Source organism: Erinaceus europaeus, chromosome 3 (genome assembly GCF_950295315.1).
Source record: "Erinaceus europaeus chromosome 3, mEriEur2.1, whole genome shotgun sequence".
Classification (NCBI taxonomy): Eukaryota; Metazoa; Chordata; class Mammalia; order Eulipotyphla; family Erinaceidae; genus Erinaceus; species Erinaceus europaeus.
Window position 1 is genome coordinate 120,058,721 of NC_080164.1, and position 20,192 is coordinate 120,078,912.

The following is a 20,192-nucleotide window of genomic DNA, read 5'->3' on the forward strand; positions in this document are numbered from 1 at the left end:
ACTGCAAAATATATACCTGAAAGGAGAAGTACACTAGAGTTTGCAGTGAGTATCCCCCTAACACTTCCTCTCCACTATTCCAAGATTTGGGTCCATGATTGTTCAACAATTTGTTTGGCTTCATATGTTAACTCTCTTTTCAGTCACCAGGTTCCAGATGTCATCAGGATGCCAGCCAGGCTTCCCTAGACTTTTGACCCCACCAATGTGTCCTGGAGCTCTGCTTCCCCAAAGACCCACCCTACTAGGGAAAGAGAGAGGCAGACTGGGAGTATGGACCGACCAGTCAACGCCCATGTTCAACAGGGAAGCAATTACAGAAGCCAGACCTTCTACCTTCTGCAACCCACAATGACCCTGGGTCCATGCTCCCAGAGGGATAGAGAATGGGAAAGCTATCAGGGGAGGGGGTAGGAAATGGAGATTGGGTGGTGGGAATCGTGTGGAATTGTACCCCTCCGACCCTATGGTTTTGTTAATTAATCCTTTCTTAAATGAAAAATAAAAAATAAAATAAAATAAAATAAAATGGGATTTTGTAGAACAACAACAAAAAAAGAGACTGGTTTACTTAATGATGGCCTTTTTGGTCACTGTCAGGCCATCCCATTATCTGGGGCCCTAGTCAGGGAATCCTTGAATTCCCCATAGATTCAATGAAACTAGACCTTTAATAGACCCTTCTATCCACCATCTCTGGTCACTTCCATTAGGAAGATCATTACAAGCCCTCTTGTGGGCTTCTTCAGGACTGTCCTTTCACTTCAAAAGGAGGCTGGGTCATTCTACTTTGCCACTGGAAGAAAACTGGTCCTGAAATGAGTGCAGTTTAGAATGTTCCCAGCTGTGACCTCGGAGGGACTGTAAGCTCAGACTGACAGGGACTCACAGGTTATATACGCTCCTGAACTAAATATGAACATATATGGGCCTTGGGTCAGATCAAAAGTTAATTGATATTTATATATCAGTTATTATATTTATATATCAATTATATATTTTCTTCAAGTTCAGGAGCTACTCTCTGCCCTGATACACCTTTCTAAGGCCTATTCTCAACTCTGACACCATCTCCCCAGACAATATTCATAGTCCACCTCCATGTTAGCTATCAAGCTCCAACAGGAATTACCACAGGGATTTGGGAGGGTGGCGCAAAGCACAAGGACCAATGTAAGGATCCTGGTTCGAGCACCTGGCTCCCACCTGCTGGGGAGTTGCTTCACAAGCAGTGAAGCAGGTCTGCAAGTGTCTACCTTTCCCTCCCCCTCTCTGTCTTCCCCTCTCTCCATTTCTCTCTTGTTGCTGAGGAGTTATTCTGATGCAGTCTCCGCCCCCAGGTTTTACTATCACCCCCCCCTCCCGCGAAATCCTAGCAGTGCCCCCTTCAACCAATCCTGGCCTTACATGTCACTCCTGGTTGTCGCCCAATAAAAAGCCCCCTCACCCACCCCTCTCTGGGCTCTCAGATCTCCCTGTCTGAGATATCGCTCCCTGCTCCCTCCCGCCCCCCCCCCCCCCCCCCCCCCCCCCCGTGGTCAGGTTGCTGGGACTGCCATTGCTGGCTGGCTCCACATGGTCTGAACCAACCCCCCCATCCTATAATAAAGATTTGTGTACCCCTTTGCTCTGGAAGTCCACTCTCTTCTCAGCGGTGCAGCCCGACACCAGACCACCACCACAACAATATTGCACCAAAACGAACGGCTCAAAGGAAGGAAGGGGTCAGAGAGGATAAAAACATTGGGGGCTTGGCATAGAATTAAATTGTATGTATATGTCAATGACTGTTCTGTAAAGCATTAACACCCTCAAAAAACAACAACGAACAAACCAGAATTACAAGTGGAAAGGATAAAATATCCTGGAAGATTCTCTGTCCTCCTCTCTGGTAGGGTGAGGTACAGAGAGCAGGGGGGTCTCCTCTCTCCATAGATGAGGTTGTTCATAGCAGATCTGCAGTGACTTGGAAAGCGTGGAGCAGAGACAAGAGGAGATGACAGGAGAGAACAGGAGTGGCAGGGGAAAATGAGAGGGCATTGTCGCTCCGTAGTTCATGGCCCAGTCCAGTACGGGCCACCAAATGGACATGTTTGTGCAGAATCGGGCAGGCTGTGCCCAGAGAAACCCAGAGAAAAACCCTTCTCTAAGGATATTCTTTATTCAAGATTTTTCCCTTTATTGGATAGAGCAGAAAGAAATTGAGATGGGAGGGGCAGATAAAGAGGGAGAGAGGGCCCTGCAGCACTGCTTCACCAGTCTCAAAGCCTCTTCCCTACAAGTCGGTACTGGGGGCTTCAACCCAGATCCTAGGGCATGGGAATGTGTGCACTGAACAGGGTGTGCCATGGGCCAAGGTCAGAATTCTGCTGATACTCCTCATCAGGGAGGCTGGCAGCTACACACCCAGCCCTTTGATTGCTGATGTCTTCAGCTAAAGCCTGGTGGCTGAGGTTTTGCTCTGCTTTACTCTCGGAACGGATTTATTTCAATTAACCTGGCAGAAACCATATGCAGCATTTATGCCACCGCACTCACAAAGCTTTCGCGTCCCCCCTCCCCCTACAGATGGGGGCCTGGGCTTGAACCTTGGTCCTCGCCCATACTCAAGCGTGTGCTCTCCTGTGTGTGCCTTTGCCTGGCCCTGCAAATCATCCTCTTTGAATACTAGATGATGAAACGACGCTTTGAAGGCTAACTCCTGAGGGCAGTGGATTTTGAACTAAGGGGTGCCTGGGAAACATTGCACAGGTCCTTCCTCCCTGCTCTGAATGGAGTCAGGACCATTTAGCGCCATCAGCAGGCTGCTCTTTCAAGCTCCTCCCCCTGAAGAGCAGCTGCACCAACATTGTGAACCAATGAGATGTCACTGCAGCTCAAGCCTCTGTGGGATTGGTCCACAGCGGGCCACGCGCTCACGAGGAGACATTGTGATGTCATGCCCGCTGAACCCTATATAAGGCCCTGAGCAGGCTGAGCCTTTGGTCTTGATCACTCAGGAAGCTGTCATAGTGACCTGCAGTTGACCGGGACCAGAGCAAGTACACCTTCGCACCACCGCTTCCACTCCGCACCTACCTGTCTCCACTCTTGTCTCCTCTCTCTTCCTCTATCTCCACCTCTCTCCCTTCCTTCCCTTGCTTTCTTTTCTGTCCCCTTCCCTTCCTCTCTCTACCTCCCTTCCCATCCCTTCCCTTCCCACCCCTTCCCTTCCCTTCCCTCCCCTCCCCCTGCCTCCACTCTCCCTCCATTCCTCCACCTCCTGCCCCCTCTCCCTCCTTCCTTCTCTCCCTCCTCCCTCCGTGTCCTGCTCCCCTCCTCCCCTTCTCCCGTCCCTCCTGCTCCCTTGCTCATATTTATGTAGAGAGCTGTATATCTGCTTGTTTTTGAGTAGAGTGAGTAGAGTTTAGCTGTTTATACATACTTTCTTGGGGGGGGTGGGGGTGGTTATCATATAGTTATTATTGTTGTTGTTGCGGGATATCAGATTTAGTGGGTGGGGGTGGTTTCTGGGTTCTTGGGTTCGTGTGAGAGTCCCTCTCCCTGAGCTGTTATTTAGAGAGAGCAGACAGCGCTCTCACTATGCCAGCTCCTGTGAGGCCTGGCAGTCAGCGGTCCACATTGGGCCACTCTGGTGGCCTACAAGTGACATCTGGCCCGCTTGTAGGTCACCATAGGCTGACTGGGGCCCAGGTCAAGACCTGGGTAGTTGATATGAATCAACTGCCCGACTGTAAGGTCCAGCAGCTCCTCCGGGGGCTAGAGGTGCTGGGGACCTTCCAGCACCCCAACATCCTGAGTCTCCTGGGCGTGGTGGAGGAGGCCCACTGCCTCCTTGTACTGGAGGAGCAGGCCCAGGGGCAGGACCTGGCCACACTCCTGCTCCAGCGCCCCGTCCTGGCCGAGGCCAAGGCCCGCAGCCTGCTGAGGCAGATCACGTTCGCCGTCCAGTGCTGCCACCGCCGGGATCTCAGCCTCGGGGACCTGAACACCCAGTATGTGCTGGTGACGGAGGAGGGGAGAGTGAAGCTCTCGGTCGTGGAGGCGCTGATGGGCAGTGTGGGGGTGGCTCTGGACGTGGCCTGGGGGCAGCCCGTCACCATGGCGCCGGAAGTCCTGCTGGGGCAGCGCCCCTCAACGGCCAGTGACCTCTGGTGCCTGGGAGTCCTCCTCTACAAGATGACTTTGGGAAACCTCCCCTTCCTGGGGAAAGACTACACCGTGGAGGAGGACAAAATCCTTCGAGGGGCCCTCCACATGCCCTATTCCACCCCTTTTATCTTACGCCACCTCCTCAGCAGACTACTCCACCAGGACCCCAGGCAGCGGGGCACCACCCAGGACATCCTGAGGCACCCTTGGACCTCACACGTAGAATTAGTTACGATCAGAGTGAGGCCCAAAGGGTGCCCCCAGGAGGAGGATGGTCCGAGGTGCCCCGCAGAAACTGGGTCTGCACTGGGGACTGCAATACACAGTGAACCCACCATCAACAGCTGGAGGTGGGTAGAAGCCAGCTGGGTGGACTCCCAAACCCCCACCCCAGAGCTGGGTAGCTGGAATGAGGAGGACACAGAGATGGAGGCCGAGCTTGGCATGGAGTCCCAAACCCCCACACCAGAGCTGGGTAGTTGGAATGAAGAGGACACAGAGATGGAGGCCGAGCTTGGCATGGAGTCCCAAACCCCCACGCCAGAGCTGGGTAGCTGGAATGAAGAGGACACAGAGATGGAGGCCGAGCTTGGCATGGAGTCCCAAACCCCCACAACAGAGCTGGGTAGCTGGAATGAAGAGGACACAGAGATGGAGGCCGAGCTTGGCATGGAGTCCCAAACCCCCACACCAGAGCTGGGTAGCTGGAATGAAGAGGACACAGAGATGGAGGCCGAGCTTGGCATGGAGTCCCAAACCCCCACGCCAGAGCTGGGTAGCTGGAATGAAGAGGACACAGAGATGGAGGCCGAGCTTGGCATGGAGTCCCAAACCCCCACGCCAGAGCTGGGTAGCTGGAATGAAGAGGACACAGAGATGGAGGCCGAGCTTGGCATGGAGTCCCAAACCCCCACGCCAGAGCTGGGTAGCTGGAATGAAGAGGACACAGAGATGGAGGCTGAGCTTGGCATGGAGGCCCAAACCACCACCCCAAAGCTGGGAAGCAGCACTGAGGAAGACACTGAGACGGAGCCCCAGCCTGGGGTGGTGTCTTCACCATCAGTCACCCCAGAAGACGGCAGCTCAGTCCTTACTCCTGCCTCAGAAATTCCAGATCCAGTGCCCCAGAGCTGCCCTCCCTCATCACCTCCACCCAGCCACTCCAGCCTCACCCCTCCTCCAGAGGGGACCCTGCAAGTCTGGGAAGCAGCTGGGCAGCCTTCCAGAGCCACTGCAACACCCAGATCCCGAAGGACAGAGCTCTGCAGAGCCATAAGGTGCCTCTTCTGCTTCCCCTGGGTGCTCAGCAATAAGGTTGCTCCCATGTAGCCGACACCCCGGTGCAGAAGATGGGTCCCCTCCCACAGGCCCCTTTGGAATCTTCCCAAGCCACTTCAATGCAGTGAGGAGACCAGGACTGAATACCCGCCACAATATATATATTAAGAATGCTGGACTCTGAAGTCTACTTTTTAATTTTTTATTTATTTTTGTTTTAGTAAATTGTTAAAATGCTGACGGTTTGAAAAATCATCTCGTTGTTCTGTGTGCGTCAGGCCCATATGAGACTTGGGGGATGGGGCGGGTGGTGTGTGGGTGGCAATGGCCTTTGAATAGTTATCATGGGGGCTCTGGGGAGCCACTGGGGTTACAGAGAGCAAGCAGTCTGGGAGCCAGGTTGCAAGGCAAGAGGCAAAAATGGTAGGATGTGACCATAGCTCTCAGGTGGCTGTTGAACACATTGCAGACTAAATTCTCTCTGTTTTTAAGTTTTATAAAATTGAAGTATTGACAAGACCATAGGAAGAGAGGGGTACAATTCTACACAGTTACTACCTCTACTCCATATCCCATCCCTTCCCTTGTTAGCTTCCCTATTCTTTATCCCTCTGGGATTATGGACCCAGGGTCACTATGGAGCGCAGAAGGTGGAAGGTCTGGCTTCTGTAATTGCTTTCCCTCTGAACATGGGTGTTGGTAAGTCAAACGGTACTCCCAACCTGTCTCTTTCTTTCCCTAGTGGGGCAGGGCTCAGGGAAGAAAGGGCCCCAGGACACACTGGTGGAGTTGTCTGCCCAGGGAAGTCAGGTTGGCATCATGGTAGCATCTGGAACCTGGTGGCTAAAAAAAAAAGTTAAGGTATAAAGTAGAACAAATTGATGAGTAGTCATGAACCTAAAGGCAAGAATATTGCAGATAAAGATTTTTGGTTTCTAATTTGGAAAAAGCTAGTAGGTCTCTTTTAGGTATATTCCACGGGACCGTGACTTTACTAGTTTTTGCCTGGGCCTGACATCTAGTACACAGGTGGACCCAAGTTATTGTCTGGGGAGATGGTGAATTCTAACCCCTTGTGAAATGGTTGACCCCACATGTAAAGTCAGGGCTGGCAGGGGGGAGCCGGAAGGCTGAGTTTTCGGGCCTTAGCTCCCCCTCAGAGAGGGACACCCAATGCCTGGGTCTGTCCACAAGAAGCAGAAAGAGGGTCACAGAAGTGAAGATTGACCACAGGGAATGTGGTTGCTGGGCCTTCTCCCCTTATGTCCATAAGCATTTCCACTGTTCTGTTTGGTTCTGTGTCTACCAATTTTACAAAATAATAATAATAATAATAATAATAATAATAATAATAATAATAATAATAATATTGAGCCTCAAGCCAGGAAAGAAGCCTGCTTCACTGAGCTGCAGAACCCAGACTTCTGCCCCCTTCACCAGATGCCTTACTCAGAGTAGTGAGATCGCACCATGACAGCTGCAGTGGGGTCAGTAGTTCACCTGTCCCTCTTGGACAACTAGGTGACCTGTAAGCAGTAGAAACTGGCATGCGTGGAGGTCACCATAGGCTGGCAGGGGTCCCAGTGAAGATCAGGTTTGCAGATCAGAACCTTGTGACCCAGCCCTAACTCCAGCACTTCCTCCAGGAGCTACAGGTGCTGGGCACCTTCCAGCACCCCAACATCCTGAGGCTCCTGCAAGTGGCAGAGGAGGCCTACTCTGTCCTGGTGGAGGAGGAGCTGTTCAGGGGAGAAAGAGGCAGCCATCAGGGTGAGACCTGCATTGTGCAGACAAAAAGGCAGGGGTGCCCCAGGTGGTCTTCTCCTCTGAGGGGTCCCTTGAGGAGAACCTAGACTGAACCTTCCCAGCTGGGGCTGGGTGAGGAAGCCCTGGGTCAGAGCTGGTGATGGAGCCTGAGTAGAGTCTGAGCTCTCCAGCTTCCAGATGGTCACCTCCCAGCAGAACCTGGAGGACTAACAACACCCTGACCAGACCTCCTGTGAACCCCAGAACCCCTGATCTCATAGGCAGCTCATGTCCTCACAAAATGTCCACAAATGTTCAGCACCCTAGAACCCTAGCCTCAAACCCTAGTAAGGCTCAGACTTCCAGGACAACTAAGATTCCAAGGATGGTTGATATGCCCAAGGAGGGTTCAGATTCCCAGGATCACTCAAATGTGCAGCAAACTTCCCAATATGAAGGCTCAACCCCTGAACCAACACTCAACCCACCAGAGCTGCTTTCCCTCCTTGACTGCACCCAGGCACTCAACCTCCCCCCCTCCCCCCAATCCCCAGGTGGAAATCCCAGAAGACAGGGAAACAGCCTCCCAAAGCCACTGCACCAACCCCCACCCTCACTTCTGACACCCATCAGACAGCACCTTTGTTTGGCAAGCTGCCCAGCTGCAAAATTTAACAGAACAAGTCCCTAACCCCAGACAGAAGACACTGTCCTCTCTCACATGTTCCCCTCAAAAGTCTAGTTGAGTTCAAAGTTTGGCTTTGTGGTCAACTGCCAAAGCCCAGTCCTTCCCTGTTGAGCTTAGCGACAGTCTCCCTACAAGGAACCAAATGGCTTTCTGACACAATATGTCCTCAGACACCACCACAGGGCCCCACCCAGTCTACTCCAGTGTCACTGGATGGGCTCACAGAACTTGGCCCATTGTACTGTGTGCTCCCAGCCTACCATTACTGCATTTCCATAGAATGCTAATCCAGAGCAGGCAGCCATCAATATCAGGCAACCCCAAGTCAGAGTATCTGTGCCTCATTTCTCTCTCCCACCCAGCTTCTTCCCCTGATTTGAAAGTGGCCCTGCCTGCCACACACAAAATCACACATATGAATTCTATCGACTGATTCCTACAAAAGCAACAAACCAAGACATTCTGACTCATCGGGGGATTGTAGATGGCCCTGTGGTTCCTGGTCAGAGGCAACAGGGAACAGGAAAGAACCCTGCCCAGGTGCTTACTCACAGCCCTGCTCTTGTCAGGAAATAGTCCTCTACACAGAGAAGGTGGCTGGGGAGAGGCTGCAGAGAGAGGAGAGGGTCAGAGACACACTCTCCTGCGCTACAAAATAACCAGGACCTCACTCTCTCATTAAACTCCAAGAAAGAAAATATACTTTTGAAGAAGAAAGGAAATAAATCTGTTCTGTTAATATTGATTTTAATGAGAAAATAGATCTGTAAATAGAATGATGCACAGAGAGAGAGAGAGACAGACCAGAGCTGGTGGTACGGGAGACTGAACCTGGGACCCAGAGGGTCTGGGATGAATATCTTTTAAAAAAAATATTATTTATTTATTTCCTTTTGTTGCCCTTGTTGTTTTATTGTTGTAGTTATTATTGTTGTTGTTAGTGATGTCATCGTTGCTGCATAGAACAGAGAGAAATGGAGAGAGGAGGGGAAGACATAGAGGAGTAGAGAAAAATAGAGACCTGCTTCAATGCTTGTGAAGCGATTCCCCTGCAGCTGGAGAACCGGGGGCTCAAACTGGGATCCTTACCTGTGTCCTTGTGCTTTGTGCCACCTGTGCTTAACCTGCTGCACTACTGCCCAACTCCCTGGGATAAATGCCTTTTGCAACACCATTATGCTGTCTCCCCAGAGAAATGTTGTGATGTAATGGAGTTGAGAGCAATATTGGAAGGGTGCAGTTTTCACATAATCACCACCACTCATGTGACCTCAGTTTCCTTCTGCTCAAATACTAAATAAAAGTCCACTTTGGCTGGCATTCTTGTATTTAAAATGATGGCGTGTTTGCTCAGAGATGAGTCAGAAATGTGTACTGACATCAGAACAAATGGACCAAAAATCCCACTTCTAACACCTAAAAACAAATTTCTTCTGGAAACTAATCTGACCCTCAAGGAAGACCTGGATGGAAGGGAAGTTCTGTGAGTGCTGCAACAGTGCTCTCTGCCCTCTTTCTTACTCTCATTTTGTCTTTTTTCTGCAGCAATGAGGAAACGGATGCCTCCCATAGCTGGAATCTGGGCAGGATCCAGAAAGAGACCCTCTGTTATGTTGGTCCCCTTTGTTAAACGAAAGCATAAACCACCCTCTGCCCTTGGGAATCCAGGGATCTACTGAGACAGCCCACAGCTGACTGAGCATCCACCCTTCTGCTGTTTTGCTTCTTAAACCTTCTTGTGAGCCAGCTCATCAGCTATGTGCTCTTCTCCCTCTAACTTATTCACTGATCATGACCACTCCCAATGCCATCACACGAGAGCAGATGCCACTGTTTCTTACAGCTGAGTAGCATCCATTCTGCATATCTGCTCAATTCCCTTACCCACTCAGCTGTGCTTGGACATCTGGATGGTTTTCCAACTCTGGCACCAAGCATTGTGATGAACGTGGGCATGCACACATCTAAGTTTTCAGTTTTGTTTCGTTGGCTACTTAGCAGATGAATGGTCATGATGAACCTGTCTGTTTTAACCTCTGTGGGTTAGCAAGATCACTTAACCACTACAGAAGACAGTACAGAAGCCTCCCTTACTATTACTAACTAAGCTTGCTTTCTACTCATTTTATGATAGCAGCATCAGTGTTTTACATAGATAAAAGGGAACATACAGGGGAGTTGGGCTGTCACGCAGCAGGGTAAGCCATGTGGTGCGAAGTGCAAGGACCAGCATAAGGATCCCAGTTTGAACCCCAGCTCCCCACCTGCAAAGGAATTACTTCAAAGGCAGTGAAGTATGTCTGCAGGTGTCTGTCTTTCTCTTGCCCTTTCTGTCCCCCCATCCTCTATTTCTCTCTGTCCTATCTAACAATGATGACATCAATAATATCAATAACAATGAAAAGATGACTATATATATATGGTGGGAGGGAGAGAGAGAGAGAGAGAGAGAGAGAGAGAGAGAGAAATCCACCACAGCAGTTATTTTTGGTCAATATTGCCATAGCAATCTTGAGGAAAAGAAACAGAAATGGAGGCATCACACTCCCAGATCTCAAACTATATTATAAGGCCATCATCATCAAAGCAGCCTGGTACTGGAACAAAAATAGGCACACAGACAAGTGGAACAGAATTGAAAGCCCAGAAATAAACCCACACCTATGGACATCTAATCTTTGATAAGTGGCCCCAAAGTATTTATATGGAAGAATGAGGCTTTTTTCAATAAATGCTGCTGGGAAAACTGGGTTGTAACATGCAGATAAATGAAATGGAACCACCTTATCTCACCAGAAACAAAAATCAACTCCAAATGGATTAAGGACATGGATGTTAGACCAGAAACTATCAAGTACTTAGAGAAAAACATTGTTGGAACACTTTCCCACCTAAACCTCAAGGATATCTTTGAAGATACAAACCCAACTGCAAAGAAGACTAAATCAGAAACAAATCAATGGGAATACATCCAAGTGAAAAGCTTCTGCACAATCAAAGAAACAATCACACAAACAAAGAGACCCCTCACAGAATGGGAGAAGATCTTCACATGCCATAGATCAAAGAAGAGATTAATCACCAAAATCTACAGAGAGCTCAGCAAACTTAGAAACCAAAAAGCAAATGACCCCATCCAAAATGGGCAGAGACTATGAACAAGACATTCACTTCAGAGGAGATCCAAAGGCTCACAAACACATGAAAAATTGCTCCAGGTTGCTGATTGTCAGAGAAATGCAAATAAAGACAACATGGAGATATCACCTCATTCCAGTGGGAATGGCACACATCAAAAAGGATAGCAGCAACAAATGCTGGAGAGGGTGTGGGGACAGAGGAACCTTCTGCACTGCTGGTGGGAATGTAAATTGTTCCTGCCTCTGTGGAGAGCAGTCTGGAGAACTCTCAGAAGGCTAGACATGGACCTTCCATATGACCCAATAATTCCTCTCCTAGGGATATAGCCCAAGGACTCCATAACACCCAACAAAAGAGAGATGTGTACATCTATGTTCATAGCAGAACAATTCATAATGGCTAAAACCTGGAAGCAACCCAGGTGCCCAACAACAGATGAGTGGCTGAGAAGGCTGTGGTATGTATACACAATGGAATACGATGCAGCTATTAAGAACGATGAACCCACCTTCTCTGACCCATCTTGGACAGAACTAGAAGGAATTATGTTAAGTGAGCTATGTCAGAAAGATAAAGGTGAGTATGGGATATTCCCACTCATTAAGAGAAGTTGAGAAAGAACAGAAAGGGAAACTAAAAGCAGGATTTGACTAAGTCTGGCACCAAAGTAAAAACCCTGGTGTGAGGGTAAGGATGAGGGTGGATGTTCAGCTTCCAGGGGTGGCAGCCGGGGGTGGTGGGTGGGTGAGCTGGAATACAGTCTTTTGGTGGTGGGAATGGTGCTTATGTACACTTCTATAATTTGTAGTCATATAAATCACAATTTAATTAATATGAGAGGGGAAAATTAATTGTATGCCTCAAACTTTTTAAAGCACAGACTGAGTCTTTTTTTATTAATAATTCTTTTTGTAAAATTTTATTTATTTATTTTCATGTCTTTTTATTGTTGTTGTAGTTATTATTGTTATTGTTATTGATGTGGTTGTTGTTGTATAGGACAGAGAGAAATAGAGAGAGGAGGGGAAGACAGAGAGGGGGAGAGAAAGACAGACACCTGCAGACCTGCTTCACCACCTGTAAAGCGACTCCCCTGCAGGTGGGAAGCCAGGGGCTGGATCCGGGATCCAAAGTACAAGGACTGTAAGGATACACCAGTCCTTGTACTTTGCCACCTGAGCTTAACCCACTGCGCTACCGCCCGACTCCCAGACTGAGTCTTTTTAATATATAGGCTGAGTCTTTGATATGTTGACTCTTTCAAAAGCCTTGACCAGGGAGAACAGAAGCAACTGGTGGCACAGCTACATACAAATAATTTCAAAGGACATAAATTATGGTGATGTTGGATATGATAGAGCAAATCCTAACAACTGGATTTTCCAAAGTTAACCCAATTACCAAATAATGTGATGGTAACAATAACTATCTACTGCCTTCTTCAACCCTGAGACAGCAGGGACCTCCTGCTTCCTCTACAGAGCCTATATTTCCCCCAGTCCTGGAACCTTAAGCTGGGGTGCACTTTCCTGTATGCTTCTCTCAATTCATACCAAAAAACATTGCATCCACCGATCCTACCCTAATCAATGCAACGAGTACCACCTCAGCATGCTCTGCTTATTTTTGGCCACTCTCTGTGCTTAAGGCGCAGAAAGGTTTACACAGCCCTTGCACCCTAGTCTCCAGCCACAGGTGCTGTGCCAGGGCCAGGCTAATGTCCTGGGGGACCCCAGCTGTGTGATGAGGGATCTTCTAGCCCTTACTGGTTCCTTTTCCTGCAGGAAGAGCCCTTCTGCTGCTGCAAGGCCTGTGCAGAGACAGGCCCCCAAGTCTGAGAAGGCCTGGGGACCCCCTCTCAGAGCACTGACATCGCATCCTCTCCACCTGCCCCCCATCTTGTCCTCTTTCCCTGCTCACCTTGTAAATGCTGACTTGGTCCTTTTCCCTTTCTCCCACTTATGCCCTCGACCTCCTCAGTAATCCTACCTGGAGAGCCACTCAGTCTGCTGGGCTCAGAGACAACTTCTCTCCCTGCAGCCAAACTGCCATTTCTACCTGAAATCCCTCCCCCCCCCCCCCCCCCCCCCGCCGTGGATGAGTGGCAGTTGGTCCTGGCTCTGAGAAGGCAGCTGGTGGTGGTGGGGAGGGATCACACCCAGAATTCCTCTGTCTCAGGACCTGTGTCCTGGTTAGGACACATTTTACTCCAGTATCTCCTCTCTAGGTTTCTGTTTTGAGATATTGCTTTGGTTTCTTAATTTTTTTTTTTCCGGGCAGAAGTGGGTAATAGTAGTTATTGTTGTTGTTGAGGTATTTCTGCTTGTTTTACTGTTGCCCTTTAAAGCTCTTTTAATCTGCAGAGTTTATGTAATCACAGCATTCTATGATTGTCAGAACTGGAAAGATTTTGCCTTGTTTTTCCAGAAATCAAATCAGCTTATTTGACATAAGCAGAGAAGAATTTAATGGTTACTTTGAAGAGAAATAGTCATTCATTCAGAAATACTATTCTACCACCCAATATTTCTCTGTTGCTATAACTAGCAAGGGTCATTGCATCACTTCAGGTGTACCACATAGTGCTTAGTATCCTGCTGATACTGTGAACTGATCCCCATCATGGAGCTAATTGCTCCTGATCACGATGTATAGTGCATGTCCCTCCCCTGAGCAGCAGTAGAGCTCACCTAGATAGTGTACGGGCTTGGCCAAGTACAAGGTGAGGCTTCACCCCACCAGACAGCCCAGGAGAGAGCACCACCCCATAGCGCTAGAGGATGCATCAGTGCTGTGGTCAGTCTCTCTCTCTTTCTGTCTCTCTCTCTCTCTTTCTTCTGAAAAAGTCATCACAGGGGCCAGGTACTGCTGCACCTGGTTAAGTGCACACACTGGAGTGTGTAAGGACTCAGTTTCAAGTCCCTGTTCTCCACCTGCAGGGGGAAAGCATCATGAGTGAAGTAGAGCTGTAGGTGTCTGTTTCTCTCTCTTTCTCTCTCTTCCCTCTTAAATTCTGTCATCTTGATGCACTAAGAACTGAAATATAAAAAAAAATAACACAGACACCCCATACATGATAAAAATTAAAGTGATTTTTCTGGCTTTCTCTAGCCAATAAATAAATAAAGATAATAAAATAATTAATGTTATGTCTCTCTGTATGATATAAATATATCAATACAGCAATGTACAGATTTAAAAATTATTTTGAATATTTCAGTGACATATATTTTTAGGAAATGAAACTAAACCCACTAGATTTATATAAAACGTGGAAGATCCCAAATACCAAAAGCCATTCTGAGGAAAATGAACAAAAGTCAGGTGTCAAATCACCCAACTGCAAAGTACACCCCAAAGCAACAGGGATTGAAACAATATGCTATTGGATAGCCACACAGATGGCTGGAACAGAACTGAGAGTCTGGAAGGAAACCCACACCAATAGTGATACTGAATCTAATCCAGAAGAGTCCTGGACATAAAACAGAGAAAAGTTCTTTCAAGAAGTGTTGTAGGAGAAGTCAGACATGTGCAAGTAGGAAAGTGTATCACCCTGTAGATCTATAGGGAAAATAATTTCAAAATAGTTCCTTTGCTTGGAGGTAAAACTTGCAATTATAAACCACAGAGGAGACAACAATATTTATGGATTCCATGATATCCACATTAACAATGTCTTTGTGAACTTGAACCTTAGGGTATAGGAAAGAGCAACAATAAACAATTGAGGATATGTAAAATCGTCCATGAAGACTAACAAATTAGCAACAGAATGAAAAGCTGCCTACTGATTGGGAGAAGGTATTGGACATCACACATCTAATAAGGGCTTATCACTCAAGATATGTAGGTAAATTGTGCAGCTCCACAATTCAAAGGCAAACAAGCCAATATAAAAATGGTCAGGAGGCGCTGGACTGTACCCAGCTTGAGCACACACCATGAATAAATATATATATTTATAGATGTAATAGACAACCCATATCTGTGACTGTGGGAGAATTACTGCAGTTTCCAATGAAGGGAATGGGGACTCAAAACTCTTGTGGTGGGAAAGGTATGTAATTATACCCATGTTATGTTACAATTTTGTAAATCAATGTGAAAGGACTAATACAAGTTAAAAAAAAAAAGAAGCAGGGATGCAGAGGTCACATAGGCTCCTAATCTGAATATGCGCCCCAGACCAAATCAAATCGATGGGATTTACAGTCAACAATATTTATACCACTTCCCCATATTAGGGAGCTACTCTCTTCCCTGATCCAGCTTTCTGATCCTTTTTTCAGCCATGACATCATCTCCCCCAGACAATAACTTGGATCCACCTGCATATCAGATTTCAGGCTCAGGGGCAAAAAAAAAAAAAAATAGTATAGCCACAGGCCCTTTGGAATATAACTAAAATATGCCCACTAGCTATCTAAAAAAATGGAGGATCCAGAGATTGGGAGGTGGAGCCAAGATGTAGACTTTGTAGCCACAGCTGCCATGAGTTCTAAGAGGCAGCAGCCTGCAGCCCAGGAACCTCTGCTTGATATGATAGGATACTGGGCTGTCTGTAGGAGGCTGAACACGGGCTGGTAAGAGTGACACCAAAATACAGCCCCATAGCTCTCTTTTGGGCTGACAAAGGGAGGTCAGGGGGACAAAGGAAAATCCTTTGATTATTTCTGAGCTGCCCCCATACCCCAGTACCAGCCCCCAGGGGCAGCACAGCAGCTCCTAGCAGAGTCACTGATGAGCTATTTTCTTTACCAAAATTTCTGGCTCACCAGAGGAGTCACCATTCCAAGGTACTTCCTTTAACTTCTCTTTTTTTAATTTTTACGTGGCTGGAGCTCTATTTGAGTGACAAAATAGCTGACCAATCAGAGCCTCAGTCCTGCCTGGGAAAGACTACCTGGAGTTTTTTATTTTTTTTATTTTTGGATAATTCTTACAATTGCCGGCTTTGCTCAGGCTGCCTGCAGCCAATCCGAAGCTGTCCAAGCTGCAGACTATTAGGGTGTGTCTTCTCTACTTTCAATTCTCCCCTTTGTATCCCTAGAATTTATAATGGATAGTAGATTTCATAATTGTCTATTCTTGCTTTCCCTTTTATCCTGCCTCTCTCTTATTCTTTTGTTTGGTTGGTATTTTTTCTTTGACTGGAGGTGTTGTTTGGCTAAATAGGACTGGTTGAACTGCATCAAACCTTGCCTCAGTTCCTATTGTTGTAATTTCTGAGGTTGGTGAGTGCACTTGTCATAAAGGTCTTTAGTATAGCATGGCTTGTACTCAAAACACAACAACTGAAGAATGACAGAACCTAAAAATAAAAATCACATCAATTAAAAAAAAAGATTAAATCAAGAGCAAATAAAACTGCTACTACAAAGGAACCCAGGACAGGAGCCTGGAAGAAACTCCAAATAAGTCAGAAATAACCATAGATAAGAAAAGTATGCAAGCAATTGTAAACCTAACAGTCACAGAAATGAAGACAACTATGGAGGAAAGGGCTATCAGAATTAGGGAAACAACAGAGGATAACCTCAAAGAAAATACAAGCTACCTTGAGGTAAATAGAGAAATGAAAGCTGAAATAGCTGAGCTAAAAGGCAAACTAGCAGAACAAGCTAATACTATAACTGAACTGAATAAGGAAATTGAGGGAAGGGAAAGCAGATTAACAGAAGCAGAAAACAGGATTGGCTAGACAGGGGATGAGCTAGAGGAAACTAAGAAAGAGGTAAAAGAGCTCAAAAAGAGATTGATAAACACTGAAAACAACAACAGAGACTTATGGCATGATCTCAAAAGAAGTAACATTGATAGAATAGGCCAACCAGAGGAAGAAAGAGAGGAAGAGGAAGTAAAGATTCTAGAGGAAACAATGGAAGACAACTTCCCAGACCTAAACAACAGAAAGGACATTAAGATTCAAGATGCCCAGAGAATCCCAAACAGAATCAGCCCAGTCCTGAATACACTAAGTCACATCGTAGTTACAATGAAAAGAAGCAAGGATAAAGAAAGGATCCTAAAGTCTGCAAGGGAAAAACAAAAAGTCACATACAGGGGAAAACCCATAAGACTATCAGCAGGCTTCTCCACTCAAACTCGAAAAGCCAGAAGAGAACGGCAAGATATCTATGGAGCCCTGAATGAAAAAGGTTTCAACCAAGGATAATATATCCTGCTAGACTTTCATTCATACTATATGGAGGTATAAAACCTTATTAGACAGACAACAGTTAAAGGAGGCAACCATCTCTGCAAGCCTGCCCTGAAAGAGGTCCTAAAAGACCCCTTATAAACAAGAACATCACTATAATACTTGCCATATATCACAGCAAGTAAAGAATTGTTGAATAATGGCACTACAATACATTCAATACATACTATCCTTTAACGTCAATGGATTAAACTCACCCATCAAAAGTCACAGAGTGGGAGGATGGATCAGAAAACACAACCCAACCATATGCTGCTTGCAAGAATCCCACCTGACCCAACAAGACAAACACAGACTTAAAGTTAAAGGATGGAAAAGTATCATACAGGCTAATGGACCACAAAAAAGGGCAGGGACATTCACTCTCACCTCTCACACCATAGATTTTAAATTAAAGTAATAAAAGATAGGCAAGGCCATTACATAGTGATTAGAGGATCAGTCAACTAAGAAAATTTAACAGTTACAAATATCTATGCACCCAGTGAGGGACTATCTACATACATCAAACACCTATTGAAAGAACTACAAAAATACATCAATAATAATACAATAATAGTTGGAGAATTCAACACCCCACTCTCACACTCAGATACTGGGCTAGCATGGGGATGCCTCTTCTCCAGGTGCGTGCTCTCTGGGTTAGAGAGAACTCTACTGGACTCAGCCTGGGCTGCTACTCACTCAGCAGCCTGGGGTTAAATGACTCAGGAACTCGTGGCAGCCTGGTAATGCAAAAGGATCTATTGATCAGAAGCCAATGCTTTTATAGGATAGCACTGGAAGTGGCAAGTCAGATGTGGAAATGGCTAAGAAAGGGGGTAGAGAACGGCAAAAGCCCACTGGGAAGGTAGAAGCTTCCTTAGCAACTGTTGCGAGGGTTTTAACTGGTGGGATGAATGTTACCCTGCAGGCAGGGCAGTGTCTCAAGGTAGAAAGAAGATAGATCAATGGAATGGGTGGGGATATTTCAGGCAAAACAATGATTATGTAAATAGGTCATAGTATGGGCAATGCAGGATGGAAAAGGGGGAGTTGGCTTAATGCCTGACACTTAGATCAACAAAGCAGAGAATCAACAAAGAAACAAGAGAATTAAATGAAGAGATGGATACACTAGACCTCCTGGATATTGTCAGAGTCCTTCACCCCAAAAATCTGGAAAACACATTCTTTTCAAATCCACACAGCACATCCTCAAGGAAAGACCGCATAGTAGGCCACAAAGACAGCATCAACAAATTCAAGAGCATTGAAATCATCCCACGTATCTTCTGAGACCACAGTGGAGTAAAGCTAACACTCAACAACAAACAGAAAACTACTAAAAGCCACGTAACTTGGAAACTCAACAACGTACTGGTTAAGATCCACTTGGTCAGAAAGGCACTCAAGCAAGAAATCCAAATGTTCCCGGAAACAAATGAAAATGAAGACACAAGTTATCAAGATATTTGGGACACAGCTAAAGAAGTATTGAGAGGGATACTCATAGCCTTACAATCACATATTAGAAAACAAGAAGAAGCTCAAATAAACGACCTGACTGCTCTCCTTAAGGACTTAGAAAAAGAAAACAAAGGGAACTTAAAGGAACCAGAAGAATGGATAATGCTAGCCATGGCATCATCTCCTCAAACAATAATTTGGATACACCTCCATATCAGATTTCAGGGTCAAGGGGGAAAAAAGAAAAAAAAAAAAAGCTAGTGTAATCACAGGACCTTTGGAATATAACTAAAATATGCTTACTAGCTAACTATAAAACAGAGATCACCCCAACTCTTCATCTGCACTATTCCAGCCATGATTAATCATCCATGATTAATCAACAATTTGTTTGGCTTTGTATGTTAACTCTCTTGTCATCCACCAGGTTCCAGATGCTAGCATGATGCCTACCAGACTTCCCTGAGCTGATAACCCCACCAAAGTGTCTGGAGCTCTGATTCCCTAGAACCCTGCCCCACTAGGGTAGAGAGAGGCAGGCTGGGAGTATGGATTGACCTGTTAAAGCCTATGTTAAGCAGAGAAGCAATTACAGAAGGCAGACCTTCCACCTTCTGCATCCCACAATGACCTTGGGTCCATACTCCCAGAGGGTAAAAGAATGGGAAAGCTATCAGGGGAGGGGATGGGATTTGGTGTTCTGGTGGTGGAACTTGTGTTGCACCCCCCTTATCCTGTGGTTTTGTCGGTGTTTCCTTTTTAGAAGAAAAATTTCCTAAGAAGTTTCCTTCTTAGAAAATCAGGTCTAAGATATTTAAAAAAGAGCCAAAGAAGTATGAGGATTTTTTTTTTTATCAAAGAGATAGAAGATTAAAAGTAAGTTCCATTTTTTATAGTATTGCTTAATTTTTTTTCTTGAATATTCTTTCTACTTTCTCTTCTCTTTCAAAGTTTATTGACATTTTATCTTAAAATCCTGATATTTCTTTCCTCTGTGCTATTGAGTCTCTCTGTAAAGCTTTCCAGGTCCCAATGAATTTATTCAACCCGCTCTCTACACAGAAGGTAGTTTAAACAGCTCAATCAGATTTGAAGGGCCTTTTCTTATGAAGTCATAGTATTTGTATGATAACCAGATATTTTCCAAAAAGTATGGATATATAAATCATTACATTTAATTTGGCTCATGGCATATTAAATGGAGACATTGTTTTAAAAATATAAGATAATGACTTGTATCTTTTAAACGATATTTCAGGTCTTAGGAGGTGATCTTTATGCACTGGGCACAGATGTGTAATTATTGGAGAGCTTAAAGTATAGATTCCTGAGTCTAAAATAGTGGTAGTATATCTCTCCATAGAACAAAAATTCTTCAAGTAATGTGACAAAGTATCTGAAATTAAATAAGGAAACTGAGGAGAAAGAGATGAGAACAGTTACTCAATGCACCATACTTAATTGAGCTAGAAATATTCAACTCCGTAGTCTACACAACTGCTTTGATCAAGACAA

At 46.0% G+C, this 20,192-nt stretch overlaps 1 protein-coding gene across 1 annotated transcript; it reads left to right on the forward strand.

The window, feature by feature from the left end:
• Positions 1-3,582: 3,582 nt before the first annotated feature.
• LOC132537595 (sperm motility kinase X-like) lies at positions 3,583-14,490 on the forward strand. Its single transcript, XM_060188454.1, has 4 exons — positions 3,583-4,502; positions 4,632-5,429; positions 9,410-9,476; positions 14,242-14,490. The coding sequence occupies exons 1-4, from the start codon at positions 3,583-3,585 to the stop codon at positions 14,488-14,490; spliced, it is 2,034 nt and encodes a 677-aa protein (XP_060044437.1).
• Positions 14,491-20,192: the final 5,702 nt, after the last annotated feature.